This window comes from Sabethes cyaneus, chromosome 1, assembly GCF_943734655.1.
Source record: "Sabethes cyaneus chromosome 1, idSabCyanKW18_F2, whole genome shotgun sequence".
NCBI lineage: Eukaryota > Metazoa > Arthropoda > Insecta > Diptera > Culicidae > Sabethes > Sabethes cyaneus.
The window spans coordinates 91,662,763-91,690,170 of NC_071353.1; the positions used below are offsets into that span (position 1 = coordinate 91,662,763).

The 27,408-nt window shown below is 37.0% G+C and overlaps 1 protein-coding gene across 1 annotated transcript in view; it reads left to right on the forward strand.

Moving 5' to 3' along the window:
- Window positions 1-8,595, forward strand: part of LOC128745938 (glutathione hydrolase 1 proenzyme-like) — a 322,529-nt gene extending 313,934 nt beyond the window's left edge. The window contains exon 9 of the mRNA XM_053842999.1: window positions 8,510-8,595. Within this exon, the coding sequence (XP_053698974.1) occupies window positions 8,510-8,595 (86 nt within the window). The remainder of the gene's footprint in view (window positions 1-8,509) is intronic.
- Window positions 8,596-27,408: the final 18,813 nt, after the last annotated feature.

Genomic DNA, 27,408 nt, shown 5'->3' on the forward strand with positions numbered 1-27,408 from the left:
ACGTAAATTGGTTTGGCCATCTCTGAGAAACAGGCGATCATTTGAACCTGGTCAAAACTGGTTTTTTAAGCATAACTTTGTAAGCCATGAATTCATCCCTGTGAAGATTGCGCGTAACGGCAAAATAATTGCACACTAGTAATAAAAAGCTCACAGCAACTTACGAACATAGCCACCTGTCGGTTACTAGAAGAGTTACTGTCGCTCGCGCCGATGCATACTCACTATTGGCGTCACTCAAATTGGTCATCTCGCTTTGCCCAATGGCTGAGTGATTTAAATCACTGGTGTGCGCTCGAGATTGTTCTTCAAACAATCGCGAATGATGTACAAGAAATAAATCGTACAGGTTGATAGAATTAATCTTTGTCGCGAAATATAATAGCATTTCGATTGCTATTATGCCGAAAATGCTATAAATAAAGGATCCGACCAACTCCATTGCTAATTGAGTGGAGATCTTCAAACTAAACTTTTCTTCCGTAATCAAAGTTCGCGATTTTCTAAAGGTGCATTTCAAGGTGGTTGACAAAGTCACGGACTTTGCTAGTAAAATCCACCCGTGCTTAAGGTGAGAAGGAGCTAGAGTAGCAAGATTAGGCCTTATAAGTATTTTTTAAAGTTTTAGACCGACTGCTAGGATAGGAGTTACCAAAAGGAAGTGACTCGTGCCCGTTAAACTTAAAACTAGCAGGTAAGCTTCGTGCTGCGGTGACAAAAATAACTTATTAGGCATACGCATAACGAATGTACACGTTGAACAGGGTTCCCCATTCAACGTGGGGTGTTTATTCCGGCTAGGGCAGAAGACCAATCTGCTAAGCGACCCCATCGAACACGCTGTCATCAGTCATAGGATTGACTGCTCCACTCAGCGCACTCAGAACGTGCTACGGACCGGCGCCTGCCACTCCCTCTAAGGTGGCAAACGCTATACGCTCTTCGTTTACATCTGGATCAGCTTGACTGCCTGGATCGGCTGATTGATCGCTGCTGCCTGTGTTATCAGGACCGTTCGGCCTGTGCTGTCGAACTGTGTGGAAGAACCAAATCAAAAAAACCGCAAGTGCTAGCAAATAAGACTGTTTGCCATTGTTAGCCTTAAGTTGAGTAGCTTTACCCTGTCCCGGGACCAGTAGGCTGATGCGTTCAATAAACAGCCTGTTAGTTTGAAAACCACCTGAAAGATATCGAACTTTTGTTTGTTTTTCGAATTAATGAATGGTGAGACCTTTTCTCATTTAGATTCGCGTATCGTCTCGATTCTTTTAGTTCATTTGTTTTGGAGATTTTGTAGATATTAATCGATCAGTCTGTACGAATAATACTTGGTTTAACCCCTGTTAGGAAAAGTCAGATGAACGGTGTGATTTAGCCACTTTTAACCCGCCCGTTTTACAGAGTCTCATAGCCGGACTTTCAAAAGCGTCAGCAGCCTCCTAAACCGGAGTGGCGCTTAAGCTGCTGTGCGTTGTGTGCAACACGAACGTTACAACTTTTAAACCATTTGTTTGTTTTTAATAAAAATTGGCGTGAAGTTTAGCAATAGTAAGAGCTTTCATTTGGTACTAAGATCGATGAAATTGGTTATGTGGTTCCGGAAAAAATCGTGTCACGTAATTTTCACATTTTTGCTTATAACTTTTAAACTAAAAGTCAGACCACAAAACCATTTAATAGTGATATACTAGGTAAAAATACCTTTCAAATCAAAGTTATAGCAGACGAATCGGTTCAGCCATCTCCGAGAAATAGGCGATTGAAAATTGAAGCGCACACACATACACACATACACACACACACACACACACACACAGACATTGCTCATTCGTCGAACCTGATCGATTGGTATATGTGACACGGCCCTCCGGGCCTCAGATCGACTTCGTGTTTTTCGACCAATTCCTAAACCTTTGTTATATTGTATAACAAAGGTAAAAAGTAATATGACAGCAATATTTCCTTCGGCGATGACAGGAAGAAGAGTGTTTGATAGGGCAGCTTTTTTCTACGATTCGATTCCACGATGTCCTTTATGGTGATTTTTTATTTCATTTGAGATGTTTTCATAAAACTAGCTCGTTTTGTTTTTTCGACAGCAAACATACTTGAAGTTCGAAATTCAAACTTCATCAAGTTTTGTGTTGTATTTAACAGCGAAGCTGCCCCTTTTTGAATATAATCTTTCGAATGTCTTCAAGATATTGGGATTTATAAATTGAGTATTTCGAAGCCAGACCGATGACTGTATGTCCAAGACCGCGACGTCTTTCTTGGCTTCTTTAATCGCGACCTTAAAATCTTAGGAGCGTTCCGGTTGCGCATACATTTGCATAGGAACTATCTTCCGTCAAGTACTGTTAAAAATTATATGGGGCAGATCGGGAATAACCGTTCAGTTAGCTTCGAGGTACGATACTGGCCTAACAAGCCAGTCGGCCTATGTTCGAATATTGGCTAGACGGTGCTGCTAGATAGAGTCAGTAGGATTGTTGCACTAGCCCCGTTACTGTCCTATACTTTAGCAGCCGTCTGCAAGGTCTGTCGATAAAGAAGGGTCGAGTCTTAGAAAGATGTTTAAGCCCAAGGCATAAAAGCATAACTGACCAATCTTCGAAATTTTGAAAAAAATATGCATTTGTGTTTACTAATGACGCACAACATATATTTTTATAAATTAGTCAGTTGATTGCAGTCTCATTTTTCCACACTTCACTTTTTTCTTTATGGGACAGTTATGCTTTTATGGGTAGTAATCGTAATACACGTATTCGACGATCACTGGAATCTGCAAACAAACGAATATAACATTGCCTGCTGATCCCCCCGTTGCAGTTGGGAAGATTGTGAATCGCAGAAAAGGTGAATTCCCTGAGCAAAAATCTGTAAAATCAGAATCCTAAAAAAACTGTTATTTAGAACGTATATTTGATTAGTTTACTATTTAGGAACTGTTTTTAATTTTAAATTAATGGTTTTTACATAACAGAAATAACTGAGATTATTAAAAATTTAGAATTATTGAATACGTATTTGCTTGCATTGACTCATAAATATTCATAAAAAAGTTTCTGCGTTATATAGAAAATAAAAAAAATTATTGCTGGAAAATGTACGTACTATCGAGGCAAAATGTACGTATTATGGAGGGTACGTATTATCGAGGGTACGTACTAACGAGGGTACGTACTATGGAGGTATACCTGTATTTAGCTTTAGTTATTTCCATTTTGTTTGGCAAAACATAGAATAGAGTTGGATCACTAAGGATATTGCACAGGTGTACGGATTTAGATTCAACTAGTAAAACTGAATCAAAATCCGTACAGTACTAATTATGATGAATAAATATTATTTCAATGCCATAACGAATGAAATTAAGCTGTAGAACGATAAACACCTTTAGTTCAAATTGATTTTCGGGATTTTAAATAGGAAAATCACTTCAAGTGCGCTTTACACTTCATTTTATTGGTAGTTATTTTCTTAGCAAATTGCTAACAACACAGCCAATTTAAAAAGAAATCTGATAGGCATTAACGTTTTAATTTTTATTACTTGTATTTGATGGCCTACTACCTATATTTTGACATTGACGTAATGCTAATAAACCACGGGTCTAGGCCTATTATTAATATTTTGCATTTAGATTTTTTAATACATATAATCAAGCAAATTGTATTAGGTGTACGAATTTCGAAGCTGTACGGTACGCATGGTAAATATTCCAGTGTATTCCTTAAGCTGTGAGTTCCTTATGAGATACACAATTGAAATTTTACTTCAGGTTTTATTTAATTAGTTGATAACATATTACCTATCCGAATATTTTAAACTTGTAGCAATGTAGTATTCAACAAATGATATTACCGAAATAGTTCTAAAATCTATCATTGTATGTAGAAACTGTAGGTTCATGATGAAAGAAAAATACTCACCGTCGGAAAGTTTGCGTACTGTAATAGGTATTTTATTCTTCTGAATAAATAAAATAAACAGAGATTTTCAGTAGGATTTAACAGAATAAAATTTTATTTAGATGAAATTGTTTAAACAGTTTACTGTCCAGCAAATATAACCATTTTCTTCGAAAATTGGCGAATTTTTTTCTTTTTCAAATTTTCCGAGAATTCTTTGCAAATATGATGACTGCGAATACTGCAATAAATTCGAATTATTAGCTTAACTAACAGAAATTTGTGGTTCTCAAAAAGTGGATGTCCAACTACGTGCTCATTTAAACTAGCAAAGATAGTAGGTCTAATATCAAAAATTAATGATATGATTTGATGCTGGAGATGCACAGGTTGCAGTGTGCCCTTTTCGATGCTACTTTTTTCTGCGCGAATAACTTGTTCGGCTATTTTGCACACAAAAACAACATCTTTCTGCGGTGAGTTTAATCCACCATGACCCCGTCGTTTGATCTCTGTCAACTTTGAAATTTCTAAATCGTCAGTGCTAATTCCGTTTAGACAGTCTCCACAAGTTAAACATTTATGAAATTTCAACTCGACGTACCCAGCTATGTAACCGACGATATCAGTATCTAAACCATCTAAATCACTTAAAGTTTAAAGTAATCAAATAACCAGTCTTCTGGTACATCATCGTTCTCTGATTGAGTCTGAACCACGCTAGAAACCCTGAAAATCGGCTGAATTCAGGATGTGTTTCATTGCAATACGGTCGGTTGAATTCCTTTCCAAATTTTGATTTGGAATTCATTATGTCAAAAAGATTGTTAAAGGTTCGTATAAACTCAATCGTGGCTGACGCTCCTTGAAACTCTTCGACTTTTTGTTCCATCAACAGCTGCAAAGCATCAGCAACGCTATTGCTAAATAATAATAATCAATATCGAGGTTTTTTTCAAATTTTTTTCCTTGAACTACAGTCAATTTTTTTTTCTCAGGCAATTCAAAATTACGAGTACAAAAAAGCATAAATTAATGTTGAAAGGTGAATACCGAGCCCATTATAAATAGCATAAGAAACTACTTGTATTATTACGTAACATTAAATAAATGAATTTATTATTATTATTATATTGCTAAATAATTGTATTGCCAACTTGGATTTCATTTTGTTCTTTGTGAAATTGATATGCAAACCACTTAACTTGTTTGCTAGTCGCAACCCTTTCGTTCGCTGAAAGTATTCTAGCTGGCGTAAATATTCAAATTTTATCACACGTCCTCTATCATCTAAAAACTCTTCCTTTGCCGCAAACGTATTCCTAACTAATTTCAACATGTGTACTGCGTCCATAATAATACACACGACTCCAATATTGCTTGGATGTTGAAATGTAGTACGCATACCATGCTCTTTTAATATCGCTCCAAATAACGCCATACACGACATGTTCACTCTCGTACCGTCAAAAGTAATTGAAGGCACCGTAAGTCCAGTTTCATAGAGGGCCATCAATACCTGAGTTACAATGGCCTTTTTGTTGTCAGCTGACAGACCAGCAGAAAAATGATGCGACACAGGTACCTTGAAGTGTTCATTGATACCGGTAGTAAGAAACGTCAAGGCTTCAGAAGCTAGCTCACGTTGCTCGCCCATATCGAATCCAACATCGACAAATCCAGTTGTTTTGCTATCTTTTTGAGTGACCAATTGTTTTCTGATAGACATTTCGTCCATAACAAGATTGGCAAATAGTTTTTTTCCTTTGCTCTCGGCTTCTGTTACTTTCATTCTTAGTATCTGCAACGCTGCAGTCGAAATTCCAGACCCGCTGTCCACAACGTTGTACCACTTGGATATGGTTGATTTGTGAGGGAGATCGCTGCCGCCACTAAGCTGGTCTCTTACGTATTCATATGCAGTAGCAGAATGAAAGTTCAAACCCATTGCAAAGGAGCGAACCTCTTTTGAATAAATTGGTCCATTCTTGGTATTTGTCGCTAATCTGTAAATTAAGTCTGGTTTATTAGCTTTGATCACCTAGAAGATAGAAATATACAAGCAAACATTAATGCAAATTGAAACAGTGCATTTTTATAAAATACGTTTAGCGTATTGGGTACATCTAAGATAAAAATTATTAATGAAATAGAATAAACAATCCACTATATATTACACTTTATATTTTACCTCCAAGGATTGAGAACCGATTTTGGCTTCCGACAACTGTCTTTGTACAGTTTTTAAATCTGCTTCCAAACGTTCAATTTTACTTTTAAATCGAATATTCTGTTTTCTTAAGGCTTCTTTTGCAGTTCTTGCTTCGAGTAGCTTTTCGTATGTAAGAGAATATGCCATTTTAGCCACAACAGGATTTTGTAAATCTTCTGCATGGATATCACCCGGATACCGGATTGGTAATGATTTCATCGTCCCCTGTTTCATATGTTCGCATTGTTCACAGATGGTATCGAACGTGGTTTGTGAGCTGTAAATAAAAGCAGGAAATAAAACAACGTATTGCCTAATTACGAGATATTTTACCACTTAAACTTTTCCGACAAACAATTACGCTGCACGTTACTATTCACCTTTTCTGAATTTAAGCTTGAGTGAGCTCGAGTAAATAACTGTGGCATGGAAGTGAAATGCAAACTAACAGGATCCGTTCGACTTGCACTCAAAGGCCATACGCCATCCGTTTGCTTTTCACAGAAAGTGTTGTTGCTACTAGTAACAGTATGCATATCATTCGACGAATAATTGTAGCAAGATTCAAAAGTGGTTTGGCTGTCCTGAAAATCCTCATCGATAGAATGTGGTGTATCAAGCTTTTGGTTCACTCCTGGCGGTTGTACGAAGAGTTTCCCAGACAAAAAATTATGCTGCAAATGATCATTTTCCTTTTCTGAATCCATGTTCGAGAGAGCGCGGCACTGAAGCACGGAACTAAAATGCGAACTAACAGGATCTGTTGGATTTGTACTCAAGGGCCATACACCGTCGGGTTGTCTGTCTTGAATATTCTGATTGGAAGCACTTGGCGCATCAAGCTTTCGGTATACTCTTGAAGGTGGTACTAAAAAATTACCAATGTTTCTTAGCCGCGGGTTTTCCTTCACAAAACTGATCCGATTTTTTATATTGCTGAAATAATATCGTTTGATGTATCTATTGATTAAATTAAATTTAATATTTACCTTTTTGCTGCGGTAATGGTTCCGAAACGGGGCACGGCAGTACTTCGCAGGTTTTTACCTTTACCAGTGATGATGAAGTCACCGTTAGAAAAATGATTCCAGCTTATAAACATTGTTGGGTGTGTTAGCTCTATTTCAATTCCATTCTTTCCCAGCGATGACGACCATTCTGACAAATAATTTTTTGAAATCCTAAAAATAATTTATTCGATTTAGTAAATAAATTTAGAGTTGTTGTCAAGGTTGTTGTATAAATTGATACCTGTGAAAAGATACAGCTGGACCTGCTTGCCGTTGAGACAATCTGCAACTGATTACGCAGCATTTCCGGACCATGCTTCAGACAAAAACAACAAATGTGTTTAATCACCAAACTTTTAACAGTTTTTTCTACACAAACTGACGAAAAAGTTTATAATTTGGAATGGGAAAAGCGAAGGTTCGTTGTTTTTGTATGGTAAACAAGTTTGACATTTGTAGCACAGTACATAGCAAAACCAGACATAACCCGTAAAAAACCAGTGATGCCAGCGCCACTACTTGTCTATGGACTATGAGGTCTGTTGTCGGTATTGAACTGCACCGGCAATGCGTATGTATGTTTAAAACCGCAAAAATTGTTTCAACAAATTTCTTGGTTGTTGCAAACAACATTTTTGGTTTCATTTATCGTTCATTTCAGGTTTATTTCAAAAAACAATATTAGTTTGTTCAAACGTTTCACTTAAAAGACGAATCAGTTTGTTTTAAACTAAAATCCGTTTAGATCAAATTATAAAGTTTGGTTGATATTACCTAAAAGATATCAACTGTCAAAACCAAACAACCAAGATTCTGATTATTTCAAGCAAATATTTGTTGAATTGAAGTTAATTCCTAAAGCAAAACCAGCCTAAAATTTCAGTTAATTTCAGGCATCGCGGTTTGTCAAAGTAACCAAGTATTCATTTACGCAAATTTCAATGTGAAAAGCTGGTTGAAGCAACCAAAAATATGGTTGTTTTTGCCATACATTTTTCTCCGTGTGCTAGCTGAAATAGACGCTGCTCAAATCTTGACTCAGATTAACGTTAGCATTGCCCCAAGCAATCTTCCACTTCGGCCGTTTCTTAGACTACATTTTTATAGAACCGAATACGCGCAGAACGAACCTGTAAGAAGAATGTGTTCAGTATTTAATCGAGTGTTTGACGAATTCGACTTTAATGTCAGTATAAATGTATTTAGAAATCGACTGAATTTAAGTGATTTGTGACAGTTTATGTAATTTTAAGACATTCATGTAGACCAAATCGTTCGATGAATTATGTTAATAAATAATAAATAATAATAATTATTATAGCAGGGAACTTCTTGTGAGAGTGGATTTAAAAAAACTTATACACTTTCAGGAAGCAACGGAAATGTGAAATTGGTAGTTGGAGCTGCTGGCGGTACAAAAATCACTACGGCAGTTGCAATGGTAAAATATCGTTGAAACTGTAATTTTATTTCACTATGTACATTCATTTTAGGTGATCATGAAACTACTGTGGTTCAGAAATGACATTAAGGAGGCCATTGATACTCCTCGTATTCATCATCAACTAATTCCGATGACTTTGCAGTATGAATTTGGGAATTTAGAGGTAATTTAGAGTGCTCGATAAAGCAACATAGCCAAGTAACAAATTTAGGCTGATCAAAGGCTTTTAAAGCTGATGCTATTCGACCTATATCTGGATGAAGGTTTGTTAATAGAAACGAAAGCCTTTATTCAGCTCTTAGGCTGTGAACCAAGGAACCGGCAACCCTATCCCTACTGTACGTACACGGAAAACTGAAAGTACCCAGTATTAAGTTCCTTCTACCCAATCCGTAACATGCGTGCAGGAAGCTAATTTTGAGTATTTTCAATAAACCTAATATTAGGTAAAAGGTATTAAACACAATTTTCGGTTAAAATTACTTAATGTTGAGTTTGTTCGTCTTAACTATCTATTGAGTAAAATTTACTTCATGTTAGGTTAAAAATACTTACCATTGAGTTAATGCTTATAAACCATTTATTAGGTTAAATTTACTTACTGTCCGGTTAAAATTAATCAAAATAATGTAATGCTTTTGAACCCGCCTTTGCGTAAAATCTACTTAATGCTCGATTAAAAGTACCCAACATTAAGTTTATGCTTAAAACTATATAATGAGTAAAAAATTACTCAAAAATACGTAAAATGGGCCCGATTTCGTCTTTTTAAGGTCTTATTGATTTCTGCGATTTTAAAAGCAGTTTTTATACTTAAAACAAAAGATAAGTTCACGAAAATTTATCATTGTGTTCTTTACGTCTGTCAGAGCACAATGATAAATTTTCATGAAGGGGTCAGTCTCGGCGGAGTGGTCAGCATTCACGCCTCTCACGCCGAAGACCCGGGTTCAAATCCCAACCCCGCAGAAGTCACGAATGACATAAGCTGTTAAAGTGACTATAATCTAACAAAAAAAATTTTTTTTCGTGGATGTCTTTTGTTTTAAGCATAAAGCATAAACAAAGCATAAAAATCTCAGAAATCAATTACTCGTGTTTAAACTTTAAGTCGTATTTAAACGTTTTTTTGTTCATTTTCTTCTATTAGATAAAATAGGATGAATTCTGGTTATTCGCTATTACATTATTTTTAATTATACTGATACGCAAGAACTCATGTTTGAGTAGATGGAATGAACCAATGTTGAAGAACTGATGATAAAGATAACAAAAAGGTCGAACTTATCCGAAAAGCAACAATCGTAAGATAGTTAAATTTATTTTGTAAATGTGACTATATATAGTTTTGAGTAACGAGTGATCTTTTGAACGATAAATTTCGACAGTGAAATTTGATGCTGATCAACGCTGTACAAGCGAATCGTTTATGTTCGAGTTAATCCAAGGTAATCTGATCTAAGATGCTATTAAACATTGTTCACCATCACCTGCACTACATTGGAGTGGTTGTAAACCCGAAACAGATGCAACCGGCGGTGACAAGCTTGATTGCATCGGAATAGTTCTGTTCTGAATACCCAAGGAATATTTCTGTTGTATAATAGCCTATCAAGCACTTGTTCCATGGGTATTAGCTGTAAAATAAATGTATAAGCTATTCTTAAACAAAAATGTTTGTTGGGTATCTATCATGTTATCGATCGTCCAGCTGATCTAGCAAACAGGGAGTGACCTAGTGACGATCGGAAGCGTTATACACAAGCAAGTGATGCTGGAAGGCATCGGACTTCTGGAAGTGAAAAGAAAAATCAGTAGATTAGTCGTCATGTATTTTTTTCCTTTTAGATTCTACTGATAAAACCTAAATTAATCCACCCAGCGGTGTTACCTGGCCTTTGTATTACAATAATTGTTTTATAATTTCCCAGTATACAGGAATACCTCGATATAAGACAATTTATAATTTCAAAAAGTTTTCTTATATCGAAATTATCTTATATCGAAATATGATTTTTTCAAAAAAAAAAATGCATTAGCGGTCTCCAATTTTGCTCTGTCTTGTGTGTTTACGTTTTTTGAACTATTTATTATTGCTGGAGCTATTAGTTTTTTACAACTTTTAGGGTTATTTTGAAATAATGAACATCATGGCGCCGATTTTGGAATGGAAAATTAACTCTGGTTGCGTTACCAGCTATGTTAAAGAGTTTTGTCTTATATCAATGTGACAATTATCTTATATCGAATTGTCTTATTGCACCTGGCAGCAATTTTACGAGTCCTACGCAAATTCGTTTTTTAATAATAACTATCTTGTACTTACTAAATACATTGAAAATATGCTTGTCTAGCAAGGAGGGGGCAGCGAGGAGGCAATAACGAAACATTGATGGTTCAAATTGCTAAATTGCAAACATGTGTGGTAAACGCAGAAAATAACCACGCTAATAATTTTCGAGTAGGACTCTAAACAGGTGGAAACTCCGCAATATATCGAAGTTGTTTTATGACGAGGTTGTCTTATATCGAGGTATCCCTATATGAATATCTAGAATTCAGTTAACTGATTTTTCAAACAGTTATCAAAATCTTTTTAATGCGTGGTAGTTAAATATGGATTATTGTTCCTAATGCTCATGGAGATCGGGTAACCAACCCCGATGGAAACTTAGGTCGTATACCAACAGGAAAGGAGACACAGTGTGTCTCGACAGTACAAGATGATAGCCCCATCCCGAGACTCGGTAGCGTAGGCCTTGGTACGGCTACCTATCTAAACCCTAAAGGTAAAAAGAATCAAGGAAATCTTACTCGGAACATTCAGCATGGGCCTTGGCATGGACTAAGGCGATGAAATAAAGACATAGAATGGAAACTTGGTACCTGGAACTGCAGATCGCTAAATTTTGCTGGTGGCGATAGGGTGCTGCTCGATCAGTTAGAGCCCCGAAACTTTGGCATCGTGGCACTGCAGGAGATCTGTCGCACAGGCGAGATAGTGTGGAGGATCCATGGCGATAAACCCCAATTTTTCCAGAGCGGTGGAGCGACCAACGAGCTAAGAAAGGGCTTCCTAGTGTTGGGCAAAATGCAGGTTCGCGCCTACGATCTCGCTACGCCAGAATCATTCAATTAACCCGCTATTTCGCCTTTTTGACATTATCAGAGTTCTATAGAAGTATATAAAGAATAATAAACTTTAAATCATGGTTCTGCATGCTTATACAATGTTGTCAGAGGACTAATGTTTAGTGCTTACTGGTTACTTGGGATATTCTTCTTAGGCTGTGAACCATTTCGCGAAATTTTTAACTTTTTGGTTAAAATTTGACAGTTCGATGGTTATTTCTCCTTGAGTGGTTAAAATCAGTTCAGAATGTGAACCATTTCATATTTGACGGATTGATAGTTTTTTTGCTCAATGAGAGCATATAAGGTGAGGATGAAAATATTGTTTTATCTGTCCGAGTTAAAATCGGAGGAATTTTTGATGTTCATTTGCTTTTGTTTGATAGATAAAATTCATCTCATTTCAACCCGGGTTGTTTGAACAAATTTATAATGCGATAAGCATCCATACCAATGTAAAAAAAATCTAACGAAAAATCAGTGAAACTTGTCGGAGCTCTCTTCCTCACCTGTGCATATCTCATTGGCTCTCAGAACTTGGTTAAAACTAACCATGCTCCCGAGCAGGGTTATTTTCGGAAAACCATCGAACTGTCAAATTTTAACCAAAAAGTTAAAAATTTCGCGAAATGGTTCACAGCCTTATGCAAGTGTTTTCTGTTACACTCAAGTAAATAATTCAGTTTTATTAGATTTATTTGACGCTGATTCATCAAACTTGGCTCGTTCCCTAGAGAAATACGTGCCGTGGATCCCCGTTTGTTTCACCACTCTTATTCTGAACACTTTAATTTGAATCCCGTTAGTTTACACGACTTGCAAATTGAAAATGGTTCAAATGTCATAATGAACATGACATCATTTGCTTATGAAAACAATGCACATAAACCTGATTTGTTTTTACTGATCTAGCATCTGAAATTAAATAAAAAGAAAACTATTCCAATTAAATTCTACTACAGTGTGGTTCCCCAATATCTAACATTCAACCGTTCTACTACAGTATGGCTTCGGGCTGACCCCCGGAGTTTTTGGTGGTCTTATTATTGACTAATGTTTTATAAGAGTCTAAAATTTCTCGAGTTCAATTAGTTTTTGGGTTACGCAAAAATTTCTGTTTTATTTGCATGAGAGTCCTTATCCCCCTTCACGCCATCGGCAGAGAAGATTAGATTCCGATCCAATTTCGTGGTTACCGAGTTCTGAACTAGTAAGTGACACAGATTTGAATTATTCTAAAATACAAGGTAACTAACCGAGTGACATGCAAGTAAAAATAAAATTCAAATGAAGGTCAAGTTACACGTTTATGGCTCTCTAAGGTGATCCTGTAGCACTCCACTATTTTCAAGTTGATTCATCTATGCCAGAATACTTACTTTATGTGCTTGAATCAAAAAATTTTGAAAGTTGTTTTGGTTTGAACTAAAATTTAAGTACTGTGCAACTTTTTTGTATTGAACTTTTATTAATCTGGAAAAATATACACTGGTTTCTTCTCCTTTGTTTAATTATTGAAGGTTTGATGTTATTATTTTTTTCTTGACACCAACCCCCCCCCCCCCCCCCCCCCCCTTTTACAATATTTCGAGACCTAATTATTATAAAATACATTCCTATTTCTAAGCGAACGGGTAGGAGCATAAAAGTTCAAATTGACGCAGATATACTAGCGTCAGTTACTCTTTGGGCAATGACGTCGTTTATAAAAGCTCTCATTGCAAACTCCCTTCGTTTTTTAAGCACATCTAACCTAATTAATGAACATCGTGCTTCGTAAGAGGGTAACGGTAAAGACGTCCAACCAAGTTTTCGTAACGCAAACAACAAAAACTGCTTTTGAACTGATTCGAGGAAGTAATATCGACTTTTTGGCGGGTATATTAGAAGTGATTTCTTCTTCTTACATGAAAGAATGATTTTCTCTTCCATAGGAGAATTCCACGAAAGTCCCAATTAAAAATGCTCGGGTTTGTTCAAATTTTGTGTAGTTGTTGCTTTTCAGAAAATTTTAGAGCCCTGATTTTTTACTTGGCGCTTAGGGTGTCTTTTCTGAGTTAGGGTGATGCCAAAAGTCATCATTTTTGACCAATTTTCTTTCTTCAAAAACTTGTAACTGTTGAATTACTGAACCGATTTGAATTTATTTTTATATAGTGAAGATACCTTACGATGGCGCTTCGAAGAGCTAATTCTATAGTTTGAATGAGCTTAGTGGATATCGCAATTTACTAAAGTTTTTTTTTGTAACAATTTTTTTATGGCTTGTGAACCACCCTAATGCATTATGATACAAGTTTTTTATGCTTTCAACGGCAAATACAAAATTTGCCATCTCAAAAACAAAAACCACTATAGTTCTATAGTTATTTCCTCTTGTCTAGTAACGCGCTTTCTTGTGAATGGAATAGAGTTGCATTTCTTCACATTCAGTTCCAACAAGCTTTTTTTAAACCAGATATGAAAGCAGTCGATTTCGCATTGAAATAGTTCAAGATCCGATGCTTTACATATTTCTAAAAACAGTTTCATATCGTCTGCGTAAATTAAAACATTACGACGATTTAAAATATATTCTACATCGTTAACAAACAAAATAAACAGAAGTGAACCAAGGTGGGAACCTTGTGGTACAGCAGATGTAACATTTACTGCTGATGATAAGCATCCTTCAAATCTTACTTTTGACGTAGGACTACGTCTTACGGCAAGTTTTGACATAGGATGTCATTCCAAAAAATTTAAAAATGCGAGCGTCACGACAAATGATAGGTTTTGAGCGCTAATAGCTCAGCGGTTCTCCGATCGATTTTCAATATTCTTACACCAATCGATCGGAAAATCTTCTAAGAATTGACCCAAATGAAGAAAAGTATGGATTCTTGATGTTGAACTATTGAAAAATTGAAAAATCAGAGGGGTTGTGTACAAGACACGACCGCATATATAGGTGACGCAGGACTATGTAAGTCTCTTTGTAGTGATAGTAGCATGTATTCATGCTTGTAATTATTAGATTCTTCATGTATAAATGCTCTATGCAACATATATACATACTACATGCGTTGTATGTAACATTTATCAAAGTAGTAACATTGCATACGTTTATTTCTTAAAAGATTTCAGAGTTATTTCTAGGTGCATTTGAAAACAATTTCACAAATTCAAGAACACAAACTATTGCTTTCCTGCTACCTTACTGAAATTAAAGATTGTTTTTATTACCCTTGGTTCCCCACGTTGAAGGGATTTTACCAATTCAATCCTATTTTATCAACAGCACATCTTTTCACTACACTTCTAATGAAACGGCAAGCATGCGTATTCATACAGAGTCATATTATAACCGAACACTACACTGCCCATAAATGCATAACAGTCCCATCTGACTTTTCACCACTTTTGAGATAAACCTGGGAATCATCTTTAAATTAACTGTTCTTTCAATATGTCAAACAAAAAAGTTATGTTTGTTCCCAAGATGTTGAAAAACATATCAAACTTTGTCAGTCCCATATTACAAATAAACGCATAACAGTCACAGTAGTAAAACTATATCAAAAAGCATCTGTTTTTGGGAAATGCCTGGACCGATTCACCTGTACCAAACGGAAGAATTTATGACCTAGAAGAACACTATTGAGAAGAATTTGGATCGAATGTACGATTCCGAAGTTACAGTTTGAACAAGTTCCGGAATATATGGGACTTGAACATAGAAGCACCTTGAATCACAACAAACCCATCATGTGACATCTATGAATTTACGGATTTGTAAATATATACTATTGGTAGTCGTATAAAGTGTTCAAGACGCCATTGGCCATCTAAACATGTCCGTGAATGTTCCGGATTCCGCTACGGGGATCAGTTTCTGAATTTAACTAAAATACAACATGTGACATCTCTAAGTCGGTACTCGAAATTGCAAAACTAGTTTGAAATAGTTTATTTGTTGTCACATATAGTGTCCAGGTTCACATTGGTCATACTCGGACACGTTCTGGGAGTGTTCCGGACACACAGGAAAGCGACCAGCTTCTGAGTCAAACAAACCCCATCATGCAACCTCACTATAAACTTAATATACCAAATTACAATAAAAAGGAGAAAAGGGCAGGAAGAGATTTGAGTAAAAAAGGACATTTTGAACAATTAAATTGAACGAGCACGTGAATTATTAAAGCAACGACACGTGGTCTTTAAATCGAATGATTACAAGCATGAATACATGCCACTATCACTACAAAGAGACTTACGTAGTCCTGCGTCACCTATATATGCGGTCGTGTCTTGTACACAACCCCTCTGATTTTTGGTGTTCTTTCAATCATGATACGATAAATAAATAGTTGGAGTGGAGTGCAGTAGTGGCGCAATCAACGAACTCAGGTTGTATAGCGATCATGGAGAAAATTCACGGTGAATATCTACACGCAGAAAAATAAATTGTAAATTCAAAAGAATTCTGTATAAATTCAACAAAAATTATTGTTGACTAAAGGCTAACCCATATATTTTTTCGATTCTAACTGTTTGACCTTTAAGTTCAACAATAAGGTTTGTTATTTCGAATAATAGCTAGTCTCTATCAAAGAAAAAAATGTAGAATCAAAAATAAGTATTTTTGAGTTTATAAACGATCTAGTAGAAGCAAAAGGAGTATGAATTAAGTTTGAACAATATTTTTTTAATTCAAAAATATGATTCCAGTTGAAATCAGCAACAGGTAATTGTTATTTCAAACTATCATCATTTTTCTGCGTGCTTACTTTGTTACTTTCCATCAAATTTCATTTATTTCGTCAATGTTCATTAAGCACTACTCCATTATGTGGCTTTTTGATTTTTAGAGAATGGTCTCCTTTGACTTGGAGACGGATTGACTTTCAGAACAGCTGTTTTTTTGTCATGTTGCTTTTACGAATATTTTCATAAATGTTGCTATATTTTTTAGGTAATCTTGCGCGGACTACGAGCAAAAGGCCATTCAACGAAACGCTATCGTGAGCGAGGTTCCATTGTTTGCGGAATAGCACAAAATGATACGGGTATTTATGCTAATGCAGATTTCCGAAAAGGAGGAGATGTCTCAGGGTTTTGAACATTTATATCTCAGGATTTTGAACATGTAATTGATTCCATGTCAATAATAAAAACATTAACTTTTTGTAACAATGGACCTTTCCATTTATGTGTGTGTTTATTTATTTATTTACTACGTCTTCAGTTAAAACTGTACAGACTGGATGCTTATTACCTAGATTAGTTGTCTTATGCTATCTTTGAAATGGTCTCTGGTTACGTGAAAATCAAAAACTACATTCAGATTATTTAACAAGCTGAAACATTTCTCAAGTGGATGGTTTTGTCCAAATACCGATCTATGTCTTACAGGGAGAAATAGCAGACGTTGTCGAGATCGACGGGCTGGGACGGAAAAGTTTGCCAATCGCAAGAGGTCTGGACAGTCAATTTGGTTGTTCAGTATGTCAAAAGCAAACACTCGTTGGAGATATATGCGACGTTGCTACAAAAGCTCTAATCTTATTAGTAGGCATCTCTGTTCGTAAGCTGGTAATCTTTGCGGCTCACTCCAAGACAGTCGCCGTAGCGCGTAACGAATGAAACAATGTTGTACTCTTTCAATACGAGCAATCTGAGTTGCATGATAAGGTGCCCAGATTTGAACTGCATATTCGAGCACGCTTCGTACGAGTGAGCAGTATAGTGTCTTCAATGCATACACATCATGGAATTCTCGTGCATTACGGCGGATTAATCCAAGCATGGCAAAAGCTTCAGAAGTTGTCGCATTTATGTTAAAACATAGTTTGTAGTTCATTATCACTCCCAAGTCCTTTATCGATGTAACACGATCCATACTGAAACTGTTTACTCTGTAATCGTAATTTAGCGGCGCCCGTGCTTTAGTAAAGCTTATTACCTTGCACTTCGAAATGGGATTTCGGATGCACCAGGAGAAGAAAACGCGAACTACTTTTATAGTTTTATATAATAGGAAATCACGTTAGAAAATATATAATACGTTTGAACACGTTTGAGGTTGTTGAAACGAATGAAAAGAATTAACATTTGTCATTACGCAGTACTACCAATTGTACAGGGCAAACCGAGCAGTGGTTGCCATCTCAACACCCCTGCTCAACCACAGCAAGGTTCAATTCCTAGCTCTGAACGCAGTTTCTTAAAGGAACCCGAAGGTAGACCCTTCGTCATTATATCCGCTTGCTGGTTGGACGAACATACAAACCGCACTGTAATCACTGCTTGTTGAATCAGCTCTCAAAAATCGATATTTAGTGTCCACATATTTCAGACGTCAATGGTCTCTTGCATCCTCAGCAACTCTAATGGTAGACTGATTGCCTTCGTGAATCAGTATGGGGCCGCCCAAGTAGTAATCCAATAGCAAATCATTCTTATTCATTTTTTATAGTGGTTTTATCAGAGCATTGCCAGAGCGTTGCGTGTTTCCTCAAGTAAATTTTATCTTGTTTGATTAACATTTGTGAAGTATGACTGAAGGAGACTTGAAGAAACACTCAGAAAACTGTATTATCAATAAGTGTAATTCACCTTATAAACGGTTTTAAGGGATACTTGATTTATGCTTAAAAACGACGCTCGTTGAAACTTAACAATAGATTTTACAAAAATATATGACATTCTTCTGCAAGATTAGTTTATCTTAACAATACTGCCATAAAAATCCCTTAAAACCGTGTATTCTTTAAAGAGAAATCATACTCTTAAGAAAGAACATTCTAGCTAGCATTCTGATCTGTCAAAACGGGTGTCTGAAAAAATTAAAAAGTTTTGGATCTTTTAAACAAAAATTAATCAAAAATCTGCTTAACATTTTGAAAACTCTTTCATATGAACAATCAGCGAAGCCACAAAGCAATGTCAGGAGCTACAGAGCTGGGGAATTACGGTGCCGGTGACGATGCATCAGTGGTAGATTTGTATGTAATTAGATAAATTTGGTTCGATTGTGTTTTGTCGGAGGCGGAGCGGGTTTCCTCTAGAGTTGTTCGTATTTTTTTATACTAAATGACCTCTGTATCACTAGTCGGTGTCTTTGTTTGGAAAATGCTTGAAGGGATTGAAGCAATTGAAGTAGTGATCGACATTTGACCGGGTAAAGTCCGGAAAGTCCGGTCCGATACCCGGTCCGAAGTCCGATTGGAACGAAATTTTAAAGTCCGATTTTTTACCGGACCGGAACCGGAAAGAAGCGTTCCGGAACCGGACTGGACCGGGTATTGCTTTGAAAGTCCGGAAAAGTCCGGATCACTTTTGACAGTAAAACTGGCAATGGTGCAAACGACGACTAGGACTTCCCAACAAACATTTTTATTGTATAATAGCTTATCAAGCGCTTGATTACTGGATATTGGCTGCATAATGGTTGAATAAACTGCTCTTCAAATAAAATGTTTGTTGGGTTGCTTTGAATGATTAAAGCTGATTTCTTTTAACTACCTCAGTACAGTGGACCCCCGTTCGTTTGAACGATTCCTCGTGCACACTAACGGGGTTAGTTTTTAATTTGAACAACTGGCAACCCTAAACATGCTGGAGCTTGTGTGAACTGGTCGCCCTACTCTTTGTTATTGTTTTGATGGTTTGATTCAGTTGGAAGTCGGAAGCAGCGAATGTTTCATTCTCCGATCGGATTTCTTTCATAATCGTTGGGAAAACGCAATGTGAAACAGATTAAACACGCTAGATCAGTACAAACAAATCGCGTTTATGCGCATTGTCTGCAAAGTAAATGATGTCATGTTGAGAATGTTAAAAAGTGTTCAGATTAAAAACGGTCAAACCAACGGGGGTCCACGGTATTGTAAAAAGACAATAATTTCGCTAAAATAATCCGCTTTTTGCTTAAGGAGAAATGAGCAGTCATTAACTTTTCGTCGGAAAGCCCAATTTTGAAAGCAGCTTTTGGGCCGAAAACAGGGTATCTGTTTTTAAAATGTATTCACTGCATTGTTCTTGCCAATCTGAACACAGAGAATATATTTTCATGAGCATAATTTTTTTTTTCAAACAAAAAAACCCGATTTAATCCACCTAGTGGTGAAAGGAACCTTTGTTATACGGTTTTACTTGATATTTGAGATAGAAATCGACACGTTTTCGGAGCATAATTCATCTATTGGTTAACGTTGCGTAGTGCGTTGGTTTAGATAAAAATTTTGAAAATTGAATATGGTTACAAAATTTGAACAAAATAGGAGCACTTATAAATTTTGATAGATCCTTTTTTCATGAAATTGTTGAGTAAGGATAAGTAAGTTATTAATAATTTGAGTAAGTGCAAGTAAAAGTAGGTTGTAAGAGCAAATATTATTCTTTACCATATACATTGCGTAGCAAAGGTCTAGTTTATAGGTTTTGGAACTATGCATAATTTCTTGTAATGCCATTCTATTTGATTCACATCAATAAAGTTTTCTAGAATAAATTTCAATAATTTTTATTAACCTTCGGTTACTCACGCTGTTGTATTTTGTATTTTGAACGCCATATTGTTATAAAGTTACAAATCGTTGTTTATCTAACGTATATTCTTCAATAAACTTGTAATGAGCCAAATGTCATTATTATTCAATGCATTAATACTTTAAATTATTGGGAAAGATCAGCACAAACTGCCATCACAGAAACGAAGCTATCAGGATGTAAGGTGTACCGGAATTGGCCCCAACTGGAATTTTCTCTCGTTTCTTCATATGGAAAAATAGTGTCTGTATGCAGCAAAACTATCAGCAAATCTCGGGTAATTTTTCATGTAAATCTATGTGACAATGAGAGATTCTCTTCATGTCTCCTCTCTTCTGTTTTTTAACACATCAGCTTTTCATGAATCGGTTGCCGGAGTTACTAGTTCGCTAAATGTGTTGAAAATTTGCTTTTTTATGCATTTATGTAGCCGTGAAAAGCGGAAGAGAGGAGACGCAAAGAGAATCTCTCATTGTAACATGGGTCTGTTTGAAAAATTACCCGAGAAACGTAATATGTTTAAAATGTATCCGTCTGTTGGTAGTCGAGTAATTCGGGGTCAAAATTAGGGTATTTTATATAATCAAAGTTCTACAGTTCGTAAACAAGCAAACATAGAGGTATACTATATTCAGCGAAGTTGTGTATTTTTACTGTTTTTACAACTTTGTAGTACATGAAAAAGTCATACAACAATTACAAAACGAGCTAAAATGCAAAAACTGGTATTACATATTTATGTACAATAAATAAGATTTTTCTATCTTTGCTGAAGAGATAGAAGGTTGCTGTCTCCAGCAAAATTTCTTGTAATAATATGCTCTGAAACGTTACGGAGCACATCAATGTGTTATATTGTATTATTATATTATATAACTGAAGAAAAATAATTTTTTTTATTTTACTTTTAGAGGGATTAGTCAAAGTTTAAATTCTACCAGACAATAGAGTATTCAATTTCAAGAAACTCTTCCAAAGGTTCGATAAACCTAAAACCAGGTTTTCCCAGTCAAAACTCTTGTGCGCACGCTTTTTTTTTGTTTTGGCTATTGTGCGCGCGAGTAACCGTGTTACAAAAGTTGGCGCGATTGTTCGAGGGGTAATATCTTTTGACCGGCAAAACCAATTCTTCTGAAATTTTGCAAATATATTAACAGCATTAAAACCTCTAATTTGATGCCAAAATAATTTAAACTAGATAAATTATCTTAGATGAAATTGTTTAAAATTATTGTGAATTTTAATGTGTTGTATACGATTGCTCATAACTTTCAAATTAAACGACCAATCAAAAAATCATTCAATAGTAATCTATAACGATATATTATCTTTCAAATGAGACTATTAGCGCATAAATCGGTTTGGCCATCTCTAAAAAACAGGCGATAATTATTACCTTGTCAAAACAGGTTTTTTAAGCATAACTTTTAAACTACTTGTTTGTTTTCAATTAAAAATTCCTGAACAATTTACTTTAGTAAGGGCTTTCATTTGATACTAAGATCGTTGAAATCGGTCATGTAGTTCCAGAGAAACCTGTGTCACGTATTTTTCACATTTTTGCTTATAACTTTTAAACGAAACGTGTTTATAGTTTTATAGTTTTATTGCTTTACAACTCATCTGACTTAAAGTCTAAATGAACTACTATTAGTCTCACTACAAAACACTAATAATAAACTACGATAATTCTATTGTCACCAAACGCTTGAAATTATTCAACGGTTCGCCGAATTCAAAATATTCCTCTACTTGGTTGAAAGTTTTTATACACGATGCAACTGGTTCATTACGGCCAAATTCAATGCGATGAAATCGGTTAGTCAGCAGCGACGTCGGTCTCAGAGTCCGTTGAGACGCGCGGAAATTTAGAAGCGACAGCAACTTTGGGCAGTCAATCACGCCATTCAGCAGTTTGGCCACGAACAACGCCTGTTGCACCTTACGCCGACACTCAAGTGTATCGAGACCAAGCAAACGGCAGCGGTCAGGATATGGAGGTAAGTTATCTGGATCACGCCAAGGTAAATTCCGTAGAGCCAATCGTATAAACCTTCTCTGCACTCGTTCAATTCGAAGGTTCCAATAGAGCTGGTGCGGAGTCCAAATTGGACAAGCGTTTTCACGAATCGGACGGAATAACGCGCAATAGAGTGCTTTAAAACAATGCGGATCAGTGAAATCTCGTCCAATTTTGGCGATAAATCCCAGCTGACGGGTTGCTTTTGAAATTATCATCGCACGATGCCGATCAAACGCCATTTTCGGGTCTAATGTAACACCAAGATCGTTGACGCAATCGACCCTTTTTAATATCTGATTATCAATTCTATAATCGAATACGATCGGCGATTTAATACGATGGAATGTCATTACCTCACATTTAGGAGTGCTGATAGTCAAGTAGTTTGATTTACACCAATTCACAAACGTGTCCAAAAGTGTCTGAAGACGACGACAATCCTCGATGCAACGAATCGTCAAGTAAATTTTAAGATCATCAGCATATACCAGTCTGCACCCAGTTCCTAGAGCAGAGGCAGCGTCGTTGAAGAAAATAATAAACAGAAGTGGACCCAAGTTACTGCCTTGAGGTACACCAGATTTATTTGTAAACAGCGACGATAATTTAGACTCAAGTTTCACTTGCAGGACTCTATTGCACAAATATGAGCGTAGCCAGGTGACAAACTGTTGCAACGCACCCAGACGTAAGACTTTGTCGAGCAGTATTCGATGATTGATACGGTCGAAGGCCGCTTTTACATCAGTATAGATCACATCCACTTGTGCTTTACGTTCCATTTCGATAATACAATTAGAAGTGAAAGCTAGAAGATTTGTAGTCACGGAGCGGCCAGCAATGAAACCATGTTGGTCCGAGGATATGTAATGTCTGGTACGCTGAATTAATGCGGCACTCACAATTATTTCGAACAATTTCGAGGCAGCAGGCAAATTTGTAATACCACGATAGTTCCTGACACTTCGGCGGTCCCCATTCTTAAAGACCGGAAACATATAAGAATGCTTCCAAATCTCAGGAAATTTCCCTTCCGCAAAAGATTTGTTGAAAATACAACAAAGCGGTACAGCTAAGGTTTCGGCGCAACGACAAAAGACTACAGCAGGAATTCCATCAGGGCCAGCACAATACGACGTTTTCAATTTCTTGGCGGCAGTGGCAATCATATCCGGAGAAATCTCAAAGATATCGAAATCGATGTAATCGGCTGGGACCTGCGACGTAGCATAATCAGCAGCACTTGATGGTCCAGGATCACAGGCAAAAACAGACGAGAAAAACGTAGCAAATAGTTCACATCCCAAGTAACAATTTGGGTTTTATTACACTCTTATGATGGCATTTAAGACCAAAATTGGTCTTGAAGACCACCATAAGAGTCCAATAAAACTCACATTGTTACTTGGGATGAATCAGATGCAGTGAATGATTCGGTGGTGTCGAAGTAAACTTCAGAAGGGACCGAGGAACATTTTCGTTTCGAGTTTACAGAGGTCCAAAACTTTTTCGGGTTTCTACGTAGGTCTGTTTGAACATCTAAGACGTACGATTTGTAAAGGTTAGCATTTAGACGCCTATAATTTTCACTGGCCCGTTTAAAGTCGTGTTTTGTTTGAATAGTACGCCAACGACGATACTTGCGCTGGCATTTATTACGCATACGCTTTAAACGGCGTAACAACTGTGTGCCCCACGCAGGAGAGGAAGCGGGTCTCACAAAAGGCAAATTATCATTTAGCCATAAGCAAACGATATCACAAAAGCGCACGGCCATGGTATCAACAGAGTCAGTTTCGAATAATTCAGACCAATCAATATTGCAAAGATGTGCAGAAAAGGCGTCGAAATTAATTTTGCGATAATTTAACTCGCGTCTTACAGGAACAACACACTCTTGAACAGCCTCTTGGCAGACAGCTGCTGGGAGCGAAATGAGCAGGGGAGGGTGGTGCAAGTCCGGTTGTGTTAATGGTACAACGGACCTTTCGACTAGCAGATTGGCATCACTTGTAAACACTAAATCCAGCAGGCGACCAAGATGATTGAGCTGTGCATTGACCTGATGTAAGTTCAAATAATCCATGCCGTCGATCAGTGCTGCATTGGCGGCCGAAAGTTGCGCAGAATTATGACTCTGTGTCACACCGTTTTGTATAGTCCAAGCGATACGTGGCTGATTGTAGTCGCCACAAACAATAACAGTGCTATTATCAGAACTATTCTCCAATAGTTCACGCACCGAGGCTGTATGGCATTTTATAATTGCCACATCGTTAGATCTATCCGGCGGTAGATAAAAGGCGCAAAGCAAAATTCTTAAACCATAAATGGTCGCCTTAACAAAAACCTGTTCCAAATGTTTCCCTTGTACAGGCTCAAATAATGCAGACGGATGTCGTTTTGCCACAGCAATCAAGACACCACCAAATGATCTTTTAGTACTATTCAAGTGACTCCTATCGCACCAAAACACATTGAATGAATCACCGAATAATTGAACAGAATGAATGCGATCGTCTAAGCCCGTTTCGGTAAGAATTATAGCATCATACAAACAGTCAGTTGTGCCTAGGAAGATTTCATCGATTTCTGTTCGAAGCCCGCGCACGTTCTGGTAGCTGATCCAAATTCTGTTTGCGTCATTCACAGGTTGCTCTAAAACAGAGCCGGGGACCGATGTACTGGAACAGCGAAAATAATCAGGTACCGAAAGTTCTTCATTACAATTATACATGCCTGAGATTTCAGGCTGGATGACCCCATCCCGCACTCCGACAACAGGACCGGGACGATGTCGACAGCAGGTAACAGCAGAGAGCACAACTGTGTCAGAGGGGGTTGGGGCTTCCATAATGCCTGTTAAAGTGTGTCCCGGGTACAGATGGCTGTTGGCATCATAGCTGCATTCAAACGTTGTCAAGTTATCGCCGCTTCTCGTTCGCACTCCGCTCAGTCCATTCTCTCTGGCGGGGCAGGCTTGGTCAGATGATTTAAGTTTTTTGGACGATCAAAAAATTCATGAAACAGCATTCCTACTGGCCACGAGGATGGATCGAGTGCCTAAGACTTCATATCAGGAACCAATCCGAATTTGTAGGATATAAAGGACATGTTGGCAACATCTTTCCCCTTAGGGACAAGCCGCACTGCATCAACCGGATCGGAAATGTTCAAACAACGAGAAACAATTTTCTGTACATCACTATCGGTCAACACTGGATTTAAGCGTGAAAGATACAGCCAAAATTTGCTTGCTTTTGGCGCAATAGAGGGAACCGGAAGGTCACTCAGGTCAACAGTGTTCGTTCCAACATCAGCAGGTGCATCAACGATGGCATTTTCGTCAGTGCGCCGGCGTTTAGCCGAACGGTTGGTCCAAGCAGGCGTTTTAGGAGCAGGCACAGGCCAATCGAGTTGCTGTAGATTTGTTGATGATAACTTATCTATTTTTTTACTCAGCGCTTCTACGATGTCAGAAAGTTGTTGCACTTTGATTGGCAGTTCAGTCGAGACAGGCACATTTGACATATTTGATGACCCATGTTGAATGTCTGCTATATACACACGAATGCTGCGACCATTCAATTCGTTTTTGCAAGCAGTACATAACAGCATAAGCTTCCCCTGGGCGAATGCTTCCTTTAATCCGCGTGAGTTAATGCCGCAGCAGGTTTGGCTAATATGCATATAGCCATCACAAAATCCACAGCGCAGCGGTTCGATATCGTTGATATCATTCCTGCATTCCAAGCATTGTTTTTTCTCCATTGCGCTTTACACTTGTGAAACGTTGTATCACAAAACAATTCAATAGTCAATAACACCTTTCAAACAAAAGTAATAGCGAACGGTTCGGTTTAGCCATCTTTGAGAAACAGGCGATAGAAAAAATCATTACATACACACACACACAGACATTGCTCATTATTACCTTTGTTATACTATAACAAAGGCCCGGAGGATCCGAGGCCCGGAGGGCCAAGTCACATATACCAATCGATAGGGTTGGACGATTTAAGTAATGTTAAACAACGATTTATAACTTTATAACAATATGACGTTGGAAAACCTACACGTGTTGTACAAAATACAACAGCGTGAGTAGCCGAAGGTTAATAAAAATTGATGAAAATTATTCAGGAGAACTCTATTGATGTGATTCAAATAGTATGGTATTACAGGAAACTATGCATAGTTCAAAAACCTATAAACTAGACTTTTACTAGACAATGTATATGTTAAAGGATAAGATTTCCTCTTACAACTTACTTTTATTTGCACTTACTCAGATTAATAACAACTTACTTATCCTTACTCAGCAATTTCATGAAAAAAGGATCTATCAAAATTTAAAAGTGTTCCTATTTTGTTCAAATTTTGTAAGCTTATTCAATTTTCAAAAATTTTATGTAAACTAACGCACTACGCAACGATAACCAATAGATGAATTATGCTCCGAAGACGTGTCGATTTCTATCTCAAATAGCAAGTAAGACCGTATAACAAAGGTTCCTTTCACCACTAGGTGGATTAAATCGGGTTTTTTTCATTGTAGTTGTACACTTCGGAAAAGGCGATTGTAGCAATATTGATTCTACAAGATCGCCAAAATTTCGCAAAAATGCAATTAAAAATAGGGTATTTGTACCTATATGAGCCGTTGTTCACGGAATTCATTCTTTTCATGTCTCTATATAGAATTTCAATACGTATATCGAAAATTTTCTGCGGTGGTCCAACCTGCACAACATGGCCCTACTATGACAACATTTTTTGTCTTCACGTAAATGCCTAGAGTAACAAGGGGTAAGAAGGCCCGGCGGGGTAAGAGGGACCACATCGATTTCGCCAAGAAATCCTTAAATTTTCTACAAATGCCCCAGTATGTTTTGTTTATTAGACTATCTAAACACTTTCGAGACAATCTGTGGCACTCTGCCGTATCCAACGTCAAAACTAGAATCAAAACAAACTTTTCGTTCGCAGTGTCTTCATGCGATATAATTTCAGCAGCAACAAATTTAAGGTTATTCAGCAAAAAAAACTATGTATTTTGTCGTTTCTCTTATCACTGACTTTAATTGTGCAATTCTTGTTCTGTGTGTGGCGGAAAAGGTATATAGAATAGTACG